This window comes from Dermochelys coriacea, chromosome 1 (assembly GCF_009764565.3).
Source record: "Dermochelys coriacea isolate rDerCor1 chromosome 1, rDerCor1.pri.v4, whole genome shotgun sequence".
NCBI lineage: Eukaryota > Metazoa > Chordata > Testudines > Dermochelyidae > Dermochelys > Dermochelys coriacea.
This window is the reverse complement of record NC_050068.2, coordinates 43,847,150-43,862,970: the sequence shown is the minus strand read 5'-3', so window position 1 is coordinate 43,862,970 and position 15,821 is coordinate 43,847,150. Positions and strand designations below refer to the sequence as shown.

The following is a 15,821-nucleotide window of genomic DNA, read 5'->3' as shown; positions in this document are numbered from 1 at the left end:
ATTTCTTTTGCAATATCTAATATGCCACGGGGGTGGCGACCATATAATAATTCAAAGGGGGAAAACCCAGTTGAGGCCTGAGGTACCTCCTGGATTGTAAACATAAGGTAGGGTAGTAGGGTGTCCTAATCCTTCCCGTCTCGACTTACCACTTTCCTTATCATTGCCTTGAGGGTTCGGTTAAACCTTTCTACCAGCCCATCGGTCTGCAGATGATAGACTGAAGTTCTCAGGGTATGTATATGGAGCAGAGTACAGAGGTCCTTCATTAGCTTCAACATAAATGGGGTACCTTGGTCGATTAATATCTCCTTTGGTAGCCCCACTCAGGCAAAGATCCCCACCAACTCTTTAGCTATCGTTTCAGAGGCTGTGTTCCGCAGGGGGTAACGAGTGGCTTCTGGGTAACGAGTAGCATAATCCAGAACGACAAGTATAAATTGGTGGCCCCGGGCTGTCTTCTCCAGGGGTCCCACTAGATCCATGGCTATTCGCTCGAAGAGGACCTCTATGATGGGAAGGTGTACTAAAGGTGCCCTTAAGTGGGGACGGGGACTGTGCAGCTGACACTCCAGGCTGGACTCTCAGTACCTCCGCACTTCTTCATATACTCCGGGCCAGAAGAATCGTCGCAGGACCTGAGCCAGGGTCTTCTTTACCCCCAAATGCCCCCCAAAAAGATGACTATGGGCCAGACTTAATACAGCATTCTGGTGTTTTTGAGGATCTGCTGTACCTTCTCCCCTGTACTGGTGCAACCCGGTGTAAGAGATTCTTCTTCATTATGAAGTAGGGTCCTGGTCCCTGGATTTTCCCTTCCACGGGGACCCCATCTATTTCGGTCACCTCCTTTCTAATGTTGTCCTACCTTGGGTCTTCAGCCTGGTCCTGTCCAAAATTTCCTCTCCCGGGGCTAATCTGCCTGAGATCTAGGGGGCCAGTCTCTATTGCCTCTACTGGTTCAGAGGCGTTAGGGTGTGGGTCAGACTCGGGTGCTTCTCCCTCCTGGGTGGTCTCCTTTTCAGCTGCTCGGGTCCGCCTACCTACTAGAGTGACCCTCTGGCTTTGGGCCAGTATTCGGGTTCCCAAGGCCTTAGCTGCCCTTCTTTCCCTTTTCATCTTTCTACGCTGTCTGGGAGTGGAGAACAAATCTGGGGATATTTCAGAGAAGGTTGGGTGTTGACAGTCTACTGTGGATGCCTCACTCCTTTCAGGGCTTTCTCCTTTCTCCAATTCCCCTACCGGGAGTAAGTCTCCAAACCCTGGAAAGTCCCTATGAGCACTGGGTATGGGAGTTTAGGGACTACACCTGCTGCTACCTTAGTAGTGTTCCCCTGAATCTCGATTTTTACCGGGATGGTGGGGTAATAACCAACTGTCCCATGGATGCATGTTATCCCCGTATGCTTAGCCCACAGCAGCTGACTACGCTTCACGAGCTTCCCCGAGACAAGCGTGATAGCATTCCCCGAATCAACCAGTGCTGTGGTCTCTACCCCATTTAGCTTCATTAGTCTAATGTACATATGTGGGGTTAATGAGACCCCCACAAGGAGGATTAGGGAGCACGGGTCTGCCCAGTTCCCCAGGTTACACTGCATAGGCTCCTCGGCACTGGGACATGGTGCAGCTATGTGTCCCCACTCCCCGCAGGCGTAACATCTGTATGGAGCCCTAGGCATTCCCCGGGTCTCTTGGTTTGGGTAGTCTAACATCACGATCCTCTTCCCCCTCAGCACTCCGACTCTTTGTGGCTTCTGGTGGGCCTTCAGCCCCACTCTTTTTCCATCTGGGTTCTCCTGGTGGCCCAGTCACCTGAGCTTTAGGGCTTGGTGCTGCTAGTTTAACCTGGGGTGCTTCTTCCTTAACTGGTCGGGTCAGCTCCCTCGCCATCCTTTGCCTTTCTACCAGCGCGATAACCTCGTCGCAGGTGGAGGGTTCGTTCTGGTTTACCCAGGCACAAAGGTCTGGCAGTAGTCTTCTCATGTACCAGTCGATGACCAAAACCTCTAGTATCTCCTTTGGACTCCGTTCGTAACCACTTTCGTGTGAGATGGATGAGGTCATGTAACTGGGACTGCGAGGTTTTGTTTTCCTGTTACCTCCACTCATGATATCGCTGGGCCTGCACTGCAGTCCTTACCCCAGATCTGGCCAGGGTCTCTCGTTTCAGCTGGGGGTAGTCTGCTGCAGCCTCTTCAGGCAAATCATAGTAGGCCTTCTGGGTCTCCCCACACAGGAATGGAGCGAGGATGCCAGACCACTGTTCTCAGGGCATAATTACATCACACACCAAGCTCAAATGAAACCAATAAAGGGCAGAATATTGGAGTCCAATCTTCCTTCTTAGAACAGATTGGTCCCCCCATGTCCTTCATGCTGACAGCTTCTTTAAAAAGGGGCATACGTGTTGCTCCTTGCCGTGTGCGCTACATTCAGGCATAGCAGTGTCTCTGCTATGAAAACGTTGTCACCTTGCCGTAGAGTATACCCCCGCTCCCCCATCAAGGTTAAAGTGCAAATAGTATATTTAAACTGGTGATCAGTGCTATAAGCTTATGGTCCATTTCCAACATGACATTAAAGGGAGAATAATTTCTAGAATAATAAGACTAAACTAAACGAAACCTCCATGAAGTTGCTCTTGGGAATAAACTCAAACTGGCCCAGACTATCTGTTGAAAACTAAACAGCTTTGAAATGCCCGTCCCTCATGCCAAAGCTCTAAATTACAAGGAAAGATACTCTGTGGGGGTGCAATTTGTTAAGTTTTTGTCTTCCAAATCAACACAATTTCTCTCAAAAATACATTAATAATATTGCTTAAATGTTCTAGCCAGCATGCTCAAAGCTATTTTCTTAAAATATACAACTCAAACCTGTCTGAAAAATAATGAAACAAGACTGATCCATTCATAGCTATTTATCAGGTTATCTGCCTGAGGTATGTATTTAACAGCTGGAAAATAAATAAGCTGAAAACAAACAAACAAAAGAAAAGAATGTTCATTAGAGATAGAAATGTGCCAGTACAATTGATATGGTAAAATCCTGGTCCCAGGGAGCACGCACTACTCCACTGACTTCTGGAGTGTTACGAAGTGGTGAATTTGGGTCATCATTTCTAGAAAATTTGGTCATTATATAGGAGAGTATTTTGACTAAAATTCATTTTTTCCCAACCAAAAAATGTGTCTAATCAGAAAGTTTTTTCTATATTTCAAGGTCTGACAAAAGCAGTGAACAATTTTATTATTTGGAATGAATACTTTAAAGCCTCAATATTTTAAAAGTGAAAATAAGAGCCTCATATTTGATAGGGTATATTATTTATGACTGTCAGGGATAAGACTAAAATTAATTTGACCAAATTCAGTATTACTGGATATCAGAGGTTACATAAAGCACTTTAAAACATTCTTGTTTCCCTCAAATTGCAACAAAAGACCTAGTGCAAACCCTCACCCCCCAAGACAAGTTAAGCTATTAAGATAGTCCCCTGTAGGATCCTGCTTTGTTGATGTAAATTGCAATATATTTACTAAAAGTAGAAGGCAATAATGAAACCACTATAAAGTTATCTTATAATATAAAACTAAATTATATTGTTGTCAGCTGACAGAAGCTGAAATTTTTCATCTCAGACACGTTTGTTAATAAGAAAATTAAATTCAAGTGCAAATGAACAGCAATTTGTTTTGTTAGTTGGGAAAAAAAGTATTTCTCTTTAGAGAACCTATCATTTTTAGTTGAACCCACTACTTAAAACATTTGAAGTTTGGGAAATTTCCACAATATATTGACATCAAATATAACCTGCATTAATGTTTAAAAACCTGCTAAATAAACCAAAAAGTTAGGTAAGCAATATTCTGGGTCATATAAAACTTCTGGTGAAATTAAACATCTTACTTGCAGTTTCAGTCCAGGCTAGAGGTCTAGCGACATGAAAAGTATAATTACCTCAAAGCCACTCTCATTCATACATGAGTGAAAAGAGAAAAGTTAGCTATGTGTAGGGTGGTCTATAAACTGTATTTGCTTCTATTCCAAATATCAGGGAAAGCTATGTACTTTACTTATTTAAATTCCCCTACAAAGAAGAGGACTGGGCATTAGATCTAAATTCAATTTAAAGAAACTGTATTTAAACAAATTCTAGATTCACAGATTCCAAGACCAGAAGGGACCACTGTGATCATCTAGTCTGACTTCTTGTATAACACAGGCCAGAGAACGTCACCAAAATAATACCTACATAGCACATCTTTCAGAAAAACATCCAATCTTGATTTAAATATTGCCAGCGGCAGAGAATCCATCTTGGCTCTTGTCATATTGTTCCAATGGTTAATTATCCTCATTGTTAAAGTTCACGCCTTATTTCCAGTCTGAATTTGTCTAGCTTCAACTTCCAGCCATTCAATCCTGTTATACCTTTACTAGATTGAAGAGCCCATTATTAAAGATTTGTTCCCCATGTAGGTACTTATAGAGTGAAGCAAGTCATCCCTTAACAATCTCTCTTCTAAGCTAAATGGATTGAGCACACTATAAAAAACCGTTACCTTTTCTATAATTGGTATTCTTTGAGTGCTTGTCCATTCCATATTAGGTGTGTGCTTGCCACATGCACTGGTGCTGGAAACTTTCCCTTAGCACTATCTGTAGGGGACTGGCTCTGGCGCCCTCTTGAGTGGTGCCTCCATGGTGCAGTGTAAGGGGCACTGCCGGCTCCCCTCACCCTCAGTTCCTTCTTGCCAGAAACTCCGACAGTGGGGAACAAGGAAGAGTTGTGGAATGGACATGAGCAACACATCTCGAAGAACACCAGTTACGGAAAAGGTAACTGTCTTTTCTTTGAGTGCTTGCCCATGTCCATTCCATATTAGGCGACTCCAAGGCAGTACCCCTGGAAGTGGGTAGGAGTTCACGGACGTGTAGATTGTAACACAGCTCTGCCGAACCCAGCATCGTCCCTGGCCTACTGAGTGATAGCATAATGAGCGGTAAACATGAACAGAAGACCACGTTGCAGCTCTACAGATGTCCTGGATAGGGATGTGCACCAGGAAAGTCGCCAAAGATGCCTGAGCTCTAGTCGATTGGGCTCTGACAATTGGTGGTGGTGGAACCCTCACCAAGTTGTAAAAGGTCCTTATGCATGAGGTGATCCAATTGGAAATCCTCTGCAAGGACACCGGATGACCCTTTATCCTATCCATTGTAGCGATGAAGAGTTGAGTCAATTTTTGGAAAGGCTTGGTACATTCTAAGTAAAAAGCCAACGCCTTCCAAATATCCAGGGAGTGAAGACACCTCTCCTCACTGGTCTTGTGCAGTTTGGGACAGAACACAGGGAGGAAGATATCCTGGTTCATATGGAAGGTGGAGACCACCTTTGGAAGGAAGGAGCCACAACTGAACCTTATCTTTGTAGAAGACCATGTACGGAGGTCCTGAGGTCAAGGCTTTCATTTCAGAGACCCGTTTTGCCTATGTCACCGCCACCAGCAACACGACCTTCCATGGTGGGAAAGGGAGCAGGAACCCAGCGGCTTAAAGGGCGGGCCAGTGAGCCTAGAGAGGATCAAGTTAAGATCCCACTGCGGGACATGAGTCCATACCTGTGGGAAGTGTCTCTCGAGAATCTCAAGAATCTGACTGTCATGGCATGGGAAAACACCATCTGGCCCTGGATTGGTGGGTGAAAAGCGGAGATGGCTGTGAGATGCACTCAAATGGAAGAGTGTGGCAGGCCCTGGTTCCTCAGATGAAGCAGGTAGTCTAAAATAGATTGTCTGCAAGAGTGCAAGGGAGATATGCCACGCTCTGACACCCAGTGGGAAAACCTCATCCACTTGGCCAGGTAAGCCATGCTGGTGCTTCCTGCTTCCCAGGAGGACCTGTTGGACTTCATCTGAGCAGATCTGCTCCTCTGGGTTCAACCACGCAGCATCCATGCCGAGAGGTGGAAGGACATGAGGTTGGGGTGCAGAAGCTGACCATGGTCCTGTGACAGCAGGTCTGATCGGGGGGTCAGGGAGGGGCTGCTACCAGGTTCATGAGCGTGCCAAAGCAGTGCTGTCCAGGCCATGGGGCAATCATTATAACCTGTGCCTTATCTCTCAATTTTTGCCAGGACCCTGATGAGAGGAATTGGAGGGAACGTGTACATCAGGTTCCCTGACCACAACAGGAGGAAGGCTTCGGAGAGGGAGTCCTTGCCCAGGTTTGGCTGCGAACAAAATCGATGACATTTCCTGTTTAGACTGGTGGCCAATAGGTCCACTTGGGGAGTTCTCCACCTCTGGGTGGAGCGACCACTCATGGTGAGAGAAGTCCCTACTGAGGTGATCCGCTAGTATGTGCTTGACACCAGGGAGATGACAAACTTCCAGATGGATTTTGTGGCTGATGCAGAAGTCCCACAGATGGAGTGCCTCTTGCAGCACCCAATTGTAGCAACCCCTTTACTTCCAGCATCAGGAGACTCTCGTGAGAAGGATCCCTGAAGAGGAATGGGGAAAGGGAGTTGTGGGGGGGAGTAAACTGTAGGGTATAACCCTTCCCCACAGTATTGAGGACCCAGTGGTCTGAAATTATAGCAGTCGAGAAAGCAGGGAGGAAAAAAGAAAGGTGATTGGAGAACAGCAGGACAGACGGATCCGGGATATAGTCTGCTAGGTTGCCCTCGGGTGCACCCTCAAAACGCTTGCTTGCCCCTCTGCTTATTGTGGGTCAAGCCTGACTGGGCAGAGGGTAGAGGTGGGTGGCTCAGGCGGCACTTGTAGCCCCTTCACTTCTAATGGGAGGGGGTTCCTGGAGGGACTGACTCTCTTGGTCCTGAGATTGCTGTGGTTTTAACCACTTACAGGCTGGATCGGTAACGTGCAGCCCCAGAGTTTTCAGGGTAGTGAGGGAGTCCTTAAGGCCATGCAGTTTACCATCCGTCTGTTCTGAAAACAGTCCATGGCCATCGAAGGGGTGGTCCTGCATCAATTGCTGAGCCTCTGTTGACAGACCCGAAAGCAGCACCCAATACGCCCTTCGCATGATGGCCGAGACCATGGTGTGAGCCGTGGAGTTTGCTGTATCCGAGGCTGCTTGGAGGGCTGCTCTCACTGCAGCCGTACCCTCTTTGAGGATCACCAGGAATTCCTTCTTGGACCCTTTGGGCAGCGAGAATTTGGTCACAGACTGCCACATGTAGTCATAGCGGCCAAAGAGGGCTTGGTAGTTGGCCTCTCTCAACTGAAAGCCGGAAGATGAATAAATTTTTCACCCAAACAGATCCAGTCTCTTCGAGTCTTTATTCTTGGGCTTAGCCCCGGGTTGACACTGCCTCTCCCTTTAGTTAACGGCTTCAAGTACAAGGGAGTTTGGGGCCGGGTGAGTATAGAGATACTCATGGCCTTTAGCTGGCACAAAATATTTGCACTCAGTCCTTTTTGAGATGTGTGACAGGGAGAAGGGGGTTTGCCATAGGGCATTAATTATTTTCAATACCCCCTTGTGTAGGGGTAAAGCCACTCTAGCGGGTGCTGTGGAGCAAAGGACATCGAAGAATGAGTCCAACGGCTCCTCAAAATTCTTCTGCCTGGAGCCCTGGGTTAGAGGCGACCCTCTTCAAAAGCTCCTGATGAGCCTTGGCATCATCTTGCAGAACTGGGTGAGGGGGACCCGTAATCACTTTGTTCGGCGATGATGAGGACAAAGCCAGTGCCAAGGGATCCACCACATCCCCTGGTGGTCCAACTGGCTGCTCTCCTAGGTTCTCATGGGCCTGGGGGGGTCTTTCCCTGTGGGACCTCCACTCTGGAGGAGGGTGGATGCTGCAGCTTATGGCCTATCTGAGGACCCCGCCACTGATCGGGTGGCCTGGAAAGGCTGGGTAACCCCATGGATTCCAAGGATACCATGCTGCCGGTCATTGCCCTGGAGGCCACGGGGTCGGTTGTGGTGCTGATGAGGTTGACAGTACCACTGGTGCCAGGGCCTGTCTTGCTCCCAGGGATTCCTGATCAGCACCGGAGTCGTGAGTGGAATGGATGCTCCTGAGTGACTGTGACCGGCTGGCTCAGCGGCCCTACTCACCATGGAGCCAGCCACTGTGCGATGCCAACTTGTCGGATCGGGACGAATTCCTCCCATGGGATCCCACGGATCTTCAGCATTCGGCGGATCTATTTAGGTAGACTGGTGATCTATGCCTCACACTGGTTGACATGTACTGGGATCTAGAGCAGGACTGGGAGTCGGAGTAGGCCGGTTGTCGATGGAATCTTCCCGATCGAGGGGATTCGCATCTCGGTGATGGGTGCCATCAGGCGTGGGACTGGTGACCCCGTTCCACCAATCGGTCGCAAGACTGGTGCCGAGACATTGGAAACCCAATGGGTCAGTCTCGATGCTCAGGCCAGGGGGCACATGCGTCCGCAGGTCTGCACCAGGTTACCAGCGAGCTGTGCCTCAAATCCTGCTGTTGGTGCCCAGGGTCCGGAAACTGAACAGGGCTTCTCTGAGCCTGCCTCCCAAAGTCTGAGGCATGACGGCTCCATCCGGGTGAGCACTGGCGGGATGTCTCCCGCAATGGGGAGCGATGCTGTGGAGGCAGGGACTCGGAACGGTCCCAAGGCAGGTTTACCAGGCTTGGGTACCACCAGAGCTGGTGTGGGTGGCACCAGTAGCGTCAGGATCTCCTGTGCTGCCTGCAGGGCCTCGGGCATCAATGGGACTTCGAACTGACAGAAGCCCTTGTCACTGTCCGCTGTGGCAGGCAGAGTACGGGAGGGGCTCGACATGAGCTGGGGCCTTACTCCCTGACAGAGGTGTCGAGCCGCCCAGCACAGGTCTTGGCTCTTCTCCGGCCTGCTCCTTTTCCTTACAGGAAGTGGGAGATCATGGACTTCTTGGGCTTCTTGGCTGGGGATTGGTGCCGGCTTGTAGACAGCACCTGCAGGGTGTTCCGTACTGATGCTGTGGTGCTTGGGGCTGAGTCGGACCTCTGCTCTAGTGCAAGGATCAGTGCCGACTCCATCAGGCATGCCCCGAGATAGATGTCTCTCCTTTTTTGTTCTGGGTTTGAACGACTTAAAGATGCAACAATTGTCACTTATGTGTCCTTCTCCTAGACACCTTAAACAGTGCAGGTTGCTGATGGGCATGGGCCGCTTACAATGATCGCATGGTTTAAAGCCTGGGGATTGGGGCATGCACGGTCCCTAGGCTGAGTCCCCTCCGGGACCAACCAACTAGAACTACTGCTAAGGGTAAATACTAAACTATGTACAACTATTTTACAAAGAAACATTCGTGAGACACACTGAACTAAGTGAAAGCTAGCTGAAGCAGCAGAAGTTCCAGCACTGTCAGTGGAGGAAGAAGAAACTGAGGGTGGGGGGAGCCAGCAGCGCCCCTTATACCAGGCGCAGGCACCACTCCAGAGGGCACCAGAGCCGGTCCCCTACAGGAAAAACTTCCAGCACCAGTGCATGTGGTGAGCACACACACCTAATATGGACTGAACACGAGCAAGAACTCAAAGAATAAAGTATGGGTTCTAATTCTTTAATCATTGTTGTAGCTCCTCTCTGAATCCTTTCCAATTTATTAATGTGCTTCTTGAATGGTGGACACCAGAACTAGACACAGTATTCCAGCAGCGGTCGCAACAGTGTCAAAATAACCTCTCTAATCCTATTTTATATTAACCTGTTTATGCATCCAACGATTGTATTAGCCTTTTGGCCACAGCTTTGCACTGAGACTTCATGTTCGGCAGATTAGCCATCACGACCCCCAAAACTTTTTCAGAGTTACTGCTTTTCAAGATAGAATTCCCCATCCTCTAAGTATGGCCTACTTTCTTTATTTCAACTGTGTACATTTAAACTTAGACATATTAAAATACATTGTTTGCTTGCACCCAGCTTAAGTGATCCAGATTTTTTTTTTTATACCATTCACCCAATATTTCTGTCATCTGAAAATGTTTTCTTTCAGGTCATTGATAAAATGTTGACTAGCAGAAGGCCAAGAACAAATCCCTGCAGGATCCCACTAGAAACCAAACCCTTTCGATTTTTCCCCATTTACAGCTACATTTTGAGATCTATTAGTTAGCCAGCTTTTAATCCATTTGATGCGTGCCAGGTTGATTTTATATCGTTTTAGTTTTTTAATGAAACTGTCTCAAGGTACCAAGTCAAACACCTTACAGAAGTCTAAATATATTATATCAACACTATTACTTTAATCAACCAAACTTGTAATCTCATCAAAAAGAAAAAAAAATTGTTAGTTTGACAGGATCTATTTCCCTAAACTCATGTTGAGTGGAATAAATTACATTACTTTCCTTTATTTTTTTTTTTATTAATCAAGTTCCATATCAACCAATCTATTATCTTGTCTAGGATCAAAGTCAGACTGTCAAATCTATAATTACCTGGGTCATTCTGTTTACCTTTTTAAAATATTGGCACAATATTAGTTTTCTTCCAGTCTTCTAGAACTTCCCCAGAGTGCCAAGACTTACTAAAAAATCAACATTAACATCTAAACATATTAAATATTTTGAACACATTGATTTTCTTGTTTACTCATATCCTTTATTCCAATTTGATACTTGGTCCACTCCTCACTTTACCTGTGATTTAAACTTTCCTCTACCTTACCATAGGCATCTCAATGAATAAGCCTTCATGTAATATAATGGCATCATCACATTGGAATAATACTGAACACTTTCACCTGTAAAAAAAAAGTGGTGTAAGCAGAGGGGGATGCTGGCCCCATGAGATAGCATTGTGGGATTAGATACCAACGTGACAAATGATTAAGGAAAACCTTAGATGTGGTTTTATAGATACTAGTATCTCTAGATTCTGTGTAGGACCAGTTGCATCATCTATAAAATGTAATTAATATTTTGTAACTCAGTACAGCATAGCTGATTATCTGCACATGGTTATAAAAGGGTAATAAGTAAGAGGGTTATAGTAGTTCTTGCAATACTTAAATGGATGAGAGGCAACAGTTAAGAGAAACCTGTCTACTTGCTACAGAAAATTACTGTTGAATTAAGAAACTGAACTGATTTATTCAGACAGTGCCTATATGGATGTTAGTGCATTAAAGTATTTCATGTCTGTTGATAATAAGGAATACAAGCAAAGTTCATATGCAGATTTATGAAAAATAAATTTATTACATAACACCTTGTTTTTAACAATGTTCAGTTTTTTATTCAGAATACTTGCGTCATTCATGTAAAATAGTTTGATACAGTACATTGTATGTTACAGTTTTCCCTCAAATTCTAAGGCTCTCCTAACACCTCATCCTTTGCTGTAACAAGGGCATCCCTAATAACGTGCGAAAATATTTAAAAAATAATTAACTGAACAAAATTTAAAATCCACTACACCAATCCATATCTCAAAAATCATGACGAAATATCTGAATGGATACCGCACCTTTTTAGGAAATATAATTCATGCTTTTTTAATCCCAAAGCATGCTCACAAATCAGCAACAATAATAGGAAAAATAAAACACTGTCTATGACAATCATTTCAGTTTGTTTGCTGAACCAAACATGTTTATATCAATGACAACAAACTTATTTTACTATCGAATAGCAGCTTTAATACCAGTCAAGTCATAGATTTAAAAACAAAAACAAATTTATATGTTGGAAATTAATCTTTGGGAGGCTTATAATCTGCTGGAAAAATGCAAATGTTCTCATTTTCTTAAAAAATCTTATTGTAGCAATTTTGTTGGTCATAAAACATTGATCAATGTGGAAAATGAACCAACGCACAAAAGTCACTAAAAATAAATGTATATCAAAATTATCTCAATTAGAGTCACGGTTATTTTGCTTTTTTGCCATGTTAACATATACTGTATGCTTCAAGTACCAGTTAAAGGATTTTGTGTACTATTGGTCAGATAATGTTGTTACATCAAGAGAATTCACCACATACAATAAAAAAAATGCTTGCCCCTAGCACATTTCACAGCTTCAACTGCTACAGACTGTCACTGAAAAAAATGCATTGGTCAGTCTGAACCATGTCAAGTAAACTATGGAAGTAGCATATCCACAACACAAACTGTGCTAGCACTTTCTTTTCAAGTCTAACCCAAAAACAGGTACAATTTGGGAGCCACTACTCCATTCTGTGAAAAGTGGTGGAACTTGGCTATCAGACATTTTGAAGGTGTGGTTGTACAGTACATTCTTGTGGCCCAAGCCAGGTTCCAGGCAGACAGCTGCATGGCCGTCCTACAGCATTAGCAACAGTGCACTGACATTATTCAGGTGCAGCTCAGTACCGATGCGTCTGATGTGAGTACTGTGGAGGCTGCTGGGAGGTAGTTGAATATCCCATGCTGCTCTGTGGCTGCGATGTGCTTGGTCCAGGGTTGGGATATGCAGCATGGGGATTGGAACGCTGGAAACAATGAAGGAGAAGAGAATTGATCCCTACAGTGGATGCATTTATAATACAAATAAAAAAGATGTATTTGTTTAATTGTTACAATTTAAAAAGCTGTAATTGATATGGGATTTATTTCTTTAGTTTAAGCACAAACTCCTGCTTTTCATGAGTCTTCATTTAGATCAGAAGTTAAGTTAGATTCAATAAATGTGTTGAGATGGCTACCTACTGGGAAAATAAAAATAAAGGAAGCAAGGTAGGTGGATACTCTCCACACGTGCATTTAAGGGACTGATTCACTCTCTAAGTGTGAGGTGTGGACAGGAAAAGAAATGGTTATAACAGTATTTTCAGACAGCAGGAATAAATTAGCATTGCTGTACATCACATCTCATATGATGGCTGAGCTGTTATGACATTTATCTTCGCTCTTGAGAGACACACTACTCACTTAATGAGAAGTGTCAGAGTAACAGATCAGCCATCACATGATCCAGTTCTGTATAATAAATAAAGGATACATTTAACAGTGCAAAACTCTCTGGGTGTACTTTTTGGCAAAATGTGCCTCAAGTATGCAGGAAACTGAAAAAAAAAAACTTTGAAGTTTAAAATTGGCCATGAATCTTTATTTATAATATAGTTAATAGATAGGCTTTCACAATATGACTACTGAAAAATGTTGCTTATTTATTTTATGTGGCCAATTACAAGATGACTCAGTGTGTTCACATCATGTAGAGCAACAAGTGACTTTTAAAAAACAAAAGTAAAAATTCCAAACAACCCAGCCTGCTCTACCTCCAAACACCATTAACCCTCTCCTCATAAAACAAAAGCTTGTTACATCCTCCAGGGACAGGACTGCTCCAATTCATTTCAGTGTTGTCACATTAAATGTGCAAGTTGACATGTCTGAAACCAAGGGGACACAGAAGTCTATATACCTGTAAAAATCCTTACCTAATTGCTTTTATGCATGACAGAAAAGGTTGTGTAGGGGGAGAATTTATAGGCTTGGTTCAGAGAGATTAAATGAAGGATTTAGCTGCTAAGGGGATGTCTTAGTAAACCTCCTCAAGGGATAGTTATTTCCCTTACTGGGCTCAGATGTAACAGTATGAGAGAATCAAGGGACAGGTGTTTGGTCAAAACAATGGTGTATTTTAAAATTTTCTCCTGCCTCCTTGGGTTGAAGAATCTTAGGGGGAGACTCAGAGAGATGTGTATCCATCAGCAGATGGCATTTAATTGCTTTGGCCTCAGTGCTGTCAGTTCCTTCTATCTGCCTTATTTACTATATGTAAACTCATGAGTGCAATATCATTCTTGCCTTCCTAAAATTCTGGGGAAAATAGACTGAATTTTTGAAAGTCAAACAATATGTCTTTCAAAGGCATGGCATAAAGGTGAGCAGTCAAGAGGAGCCAAAGCACTTGCAAGAGCTGCTGAGACAGTGAAGGGGCAGTTACCACTACTCCAAGCAAGAATCCCCCTATATGGCCCTTGCTGAAAAACACTGCCCTGTCAGGCAATAAGCTTGGGAGGGATGTCAGTGGAGTGAGAAAGCTGAGGAAGGAGCACAGCTTGCCTCAACCTAAATGAGAGTAATAGTGGACTCCCTAAACAATCCCTGGGTACACAGAGGGTGATTCAGAGCCCCTTCACTTCCCAGCTTGTAGACTTCAATCCATGCTCACAGGAGAGGTAGCTTGGGTTTGCTCTGATTCCCATGCTCTCAGATCAGCTGCCACTGTGAAGTGGGGTGAATAGTGCAAGCAAGTGGAGCTCCCCTGCCCCAACACACAAGCCCTCTACACCTCTTTTCCTTAGCTATGTCAGTCAGCATGGGAGAGAGACAAGAGGTTCTGCGGCATCTGCTTTCTTCAGAGACTCAGGCAGAAATGACTCAGCAGAAATTATGCCAAAATAATCTCTGGAGAGCAACTGACTTAGCTGCCTGCAGGTTTAAGAGGAATCAACCCTCGTGTTGGCAAATATTTTGTGAATGCACACTCCACTGAAGGATAGAATATTATAGTTACATTCTGAGGTAGCCCTGCTGGACAGTGGTTAAGGTTGAACAGAACTTTCTGTTTAAAATTGATTATTCAAAATGCTCTAAAACCCACATGCATAGTGAAATGGACCTGAAAATTGATACACTAGCTGAAGTCCTGGGGTAGAATTAGTGAAGAAAATATAGGGTCATTTGGCTATGGAGCTCATGACATTCAGCTCCTGCAAAATGACCTGCCTTTAAATTTTTAGGTTCTTATACCTTTGTGTGCGCACAGTGAGGGGGAAAACTCTATGCTTTATGAGAATCTGGGACATACCACTGGGCTACCTGAGTGCATCTAGTCAATGATCCCAAGAACCAGTTTTAAAAGCCGATTATTTCAAAGTTATTGGACTTTCTTTCTTGTTTTATGAAGTAGTGAACGGGGTATGGCAAGCAAACTGACAGCAGCTATCTTACAGAGACAGGGGATCTAACCTCTCACTTTCCTCAAGTGTTGTATCTTTCACAATATAAACATGCTTTAGTTCTTCATTTTGAAAAATCCATCATTGACCCCACTGGCCTCTCCAACTAACCACCCATCTCCTGTTCCCTGTATACAATCACTGTCTAGAGTTCCTCTCCACCTATTCCATCTTAGATCCCTGCCAATCCAGCTTCTGCCACTTGCGGTCCACTAAACCTACTCTCAAAGTCTCCAATGACCTATTCTCTAGGCAAAGCTCAAAGTCAGTACTCCATTCTGGTCAGCTACCTGTGACACTGTTGAGCATGCTCTTCATCTTGAAATCTTGTCCTCACTTGGCATCCATGACTCTGTCCTCTCCTACTTCTCTAATCGCTCCTTCAGAATATCCTTTGGAAAATCCTCTACATCTTCCCTCCAACTTTCTTTAGTTGTTCCACTGCTCCAAAGGCTCTCACCTTGGTCCCTTTCTCTTCTCCTTTTATGTTTTATCTCTGGGTAATCTCATCCACAAACACAAATCCAAGCACCATCTCTACGCTGATTACTCACAGATGCACCTCTCTACTTCAGAAAGGTCTACTTTTGTCCAAATTAAAATCTCTGTCTGTTGCTGGACTTCGGCTCATCTCAACATGGCTAAAACAGAGCTCTTAATCTTCCCCCACAAGCCTGCCTGTTACCTTGCTTGTCAATCACTGTGGACCACACCATCCTGCCTATGACTTAGGCCCATAATCAGGGCACCAGCTTTGACTACGACCTCTCTCTAGGTCCTCCACCTATGTCTAAATCTAGCCAATTTTTCTGCATAGCTTCTCTAAGGTATGACCTTGTTTAGTCCATCCACACAGCTAAAACTCACTTCTAGGCT

General features: G+C 44.6%; 1 protein-coding gene across 3 annotated transcripts in view; it reads right to left on the bottom strand.

Moving 5' to 3' along the window:
- Nucleotides 1–11,188: 11,188 nt before the first annotated feature.
- CDK8 (cyclin dependent kinase 8) overlaps nt 11,189–15,821 on the bottom strand; it is a 190,174-nt gene continuing 185,541 nt past the window's right edge. For all 3 annotated transcript variants that reach the window (XM_038383687.2, XM_038383696.2, XM_038383700.1), the window contains one exon: nt 11,189–12,467. In XM_038383687.2, the coding sequence (XP_038239615.1) occupies nt 12,342–12,467 (126 nt within the window). In that variant the 3' untranslated portion in view covers nt 11,189–12,341. The remainder of the gene's footprint in view (nt 12,468–15,821) is intronic.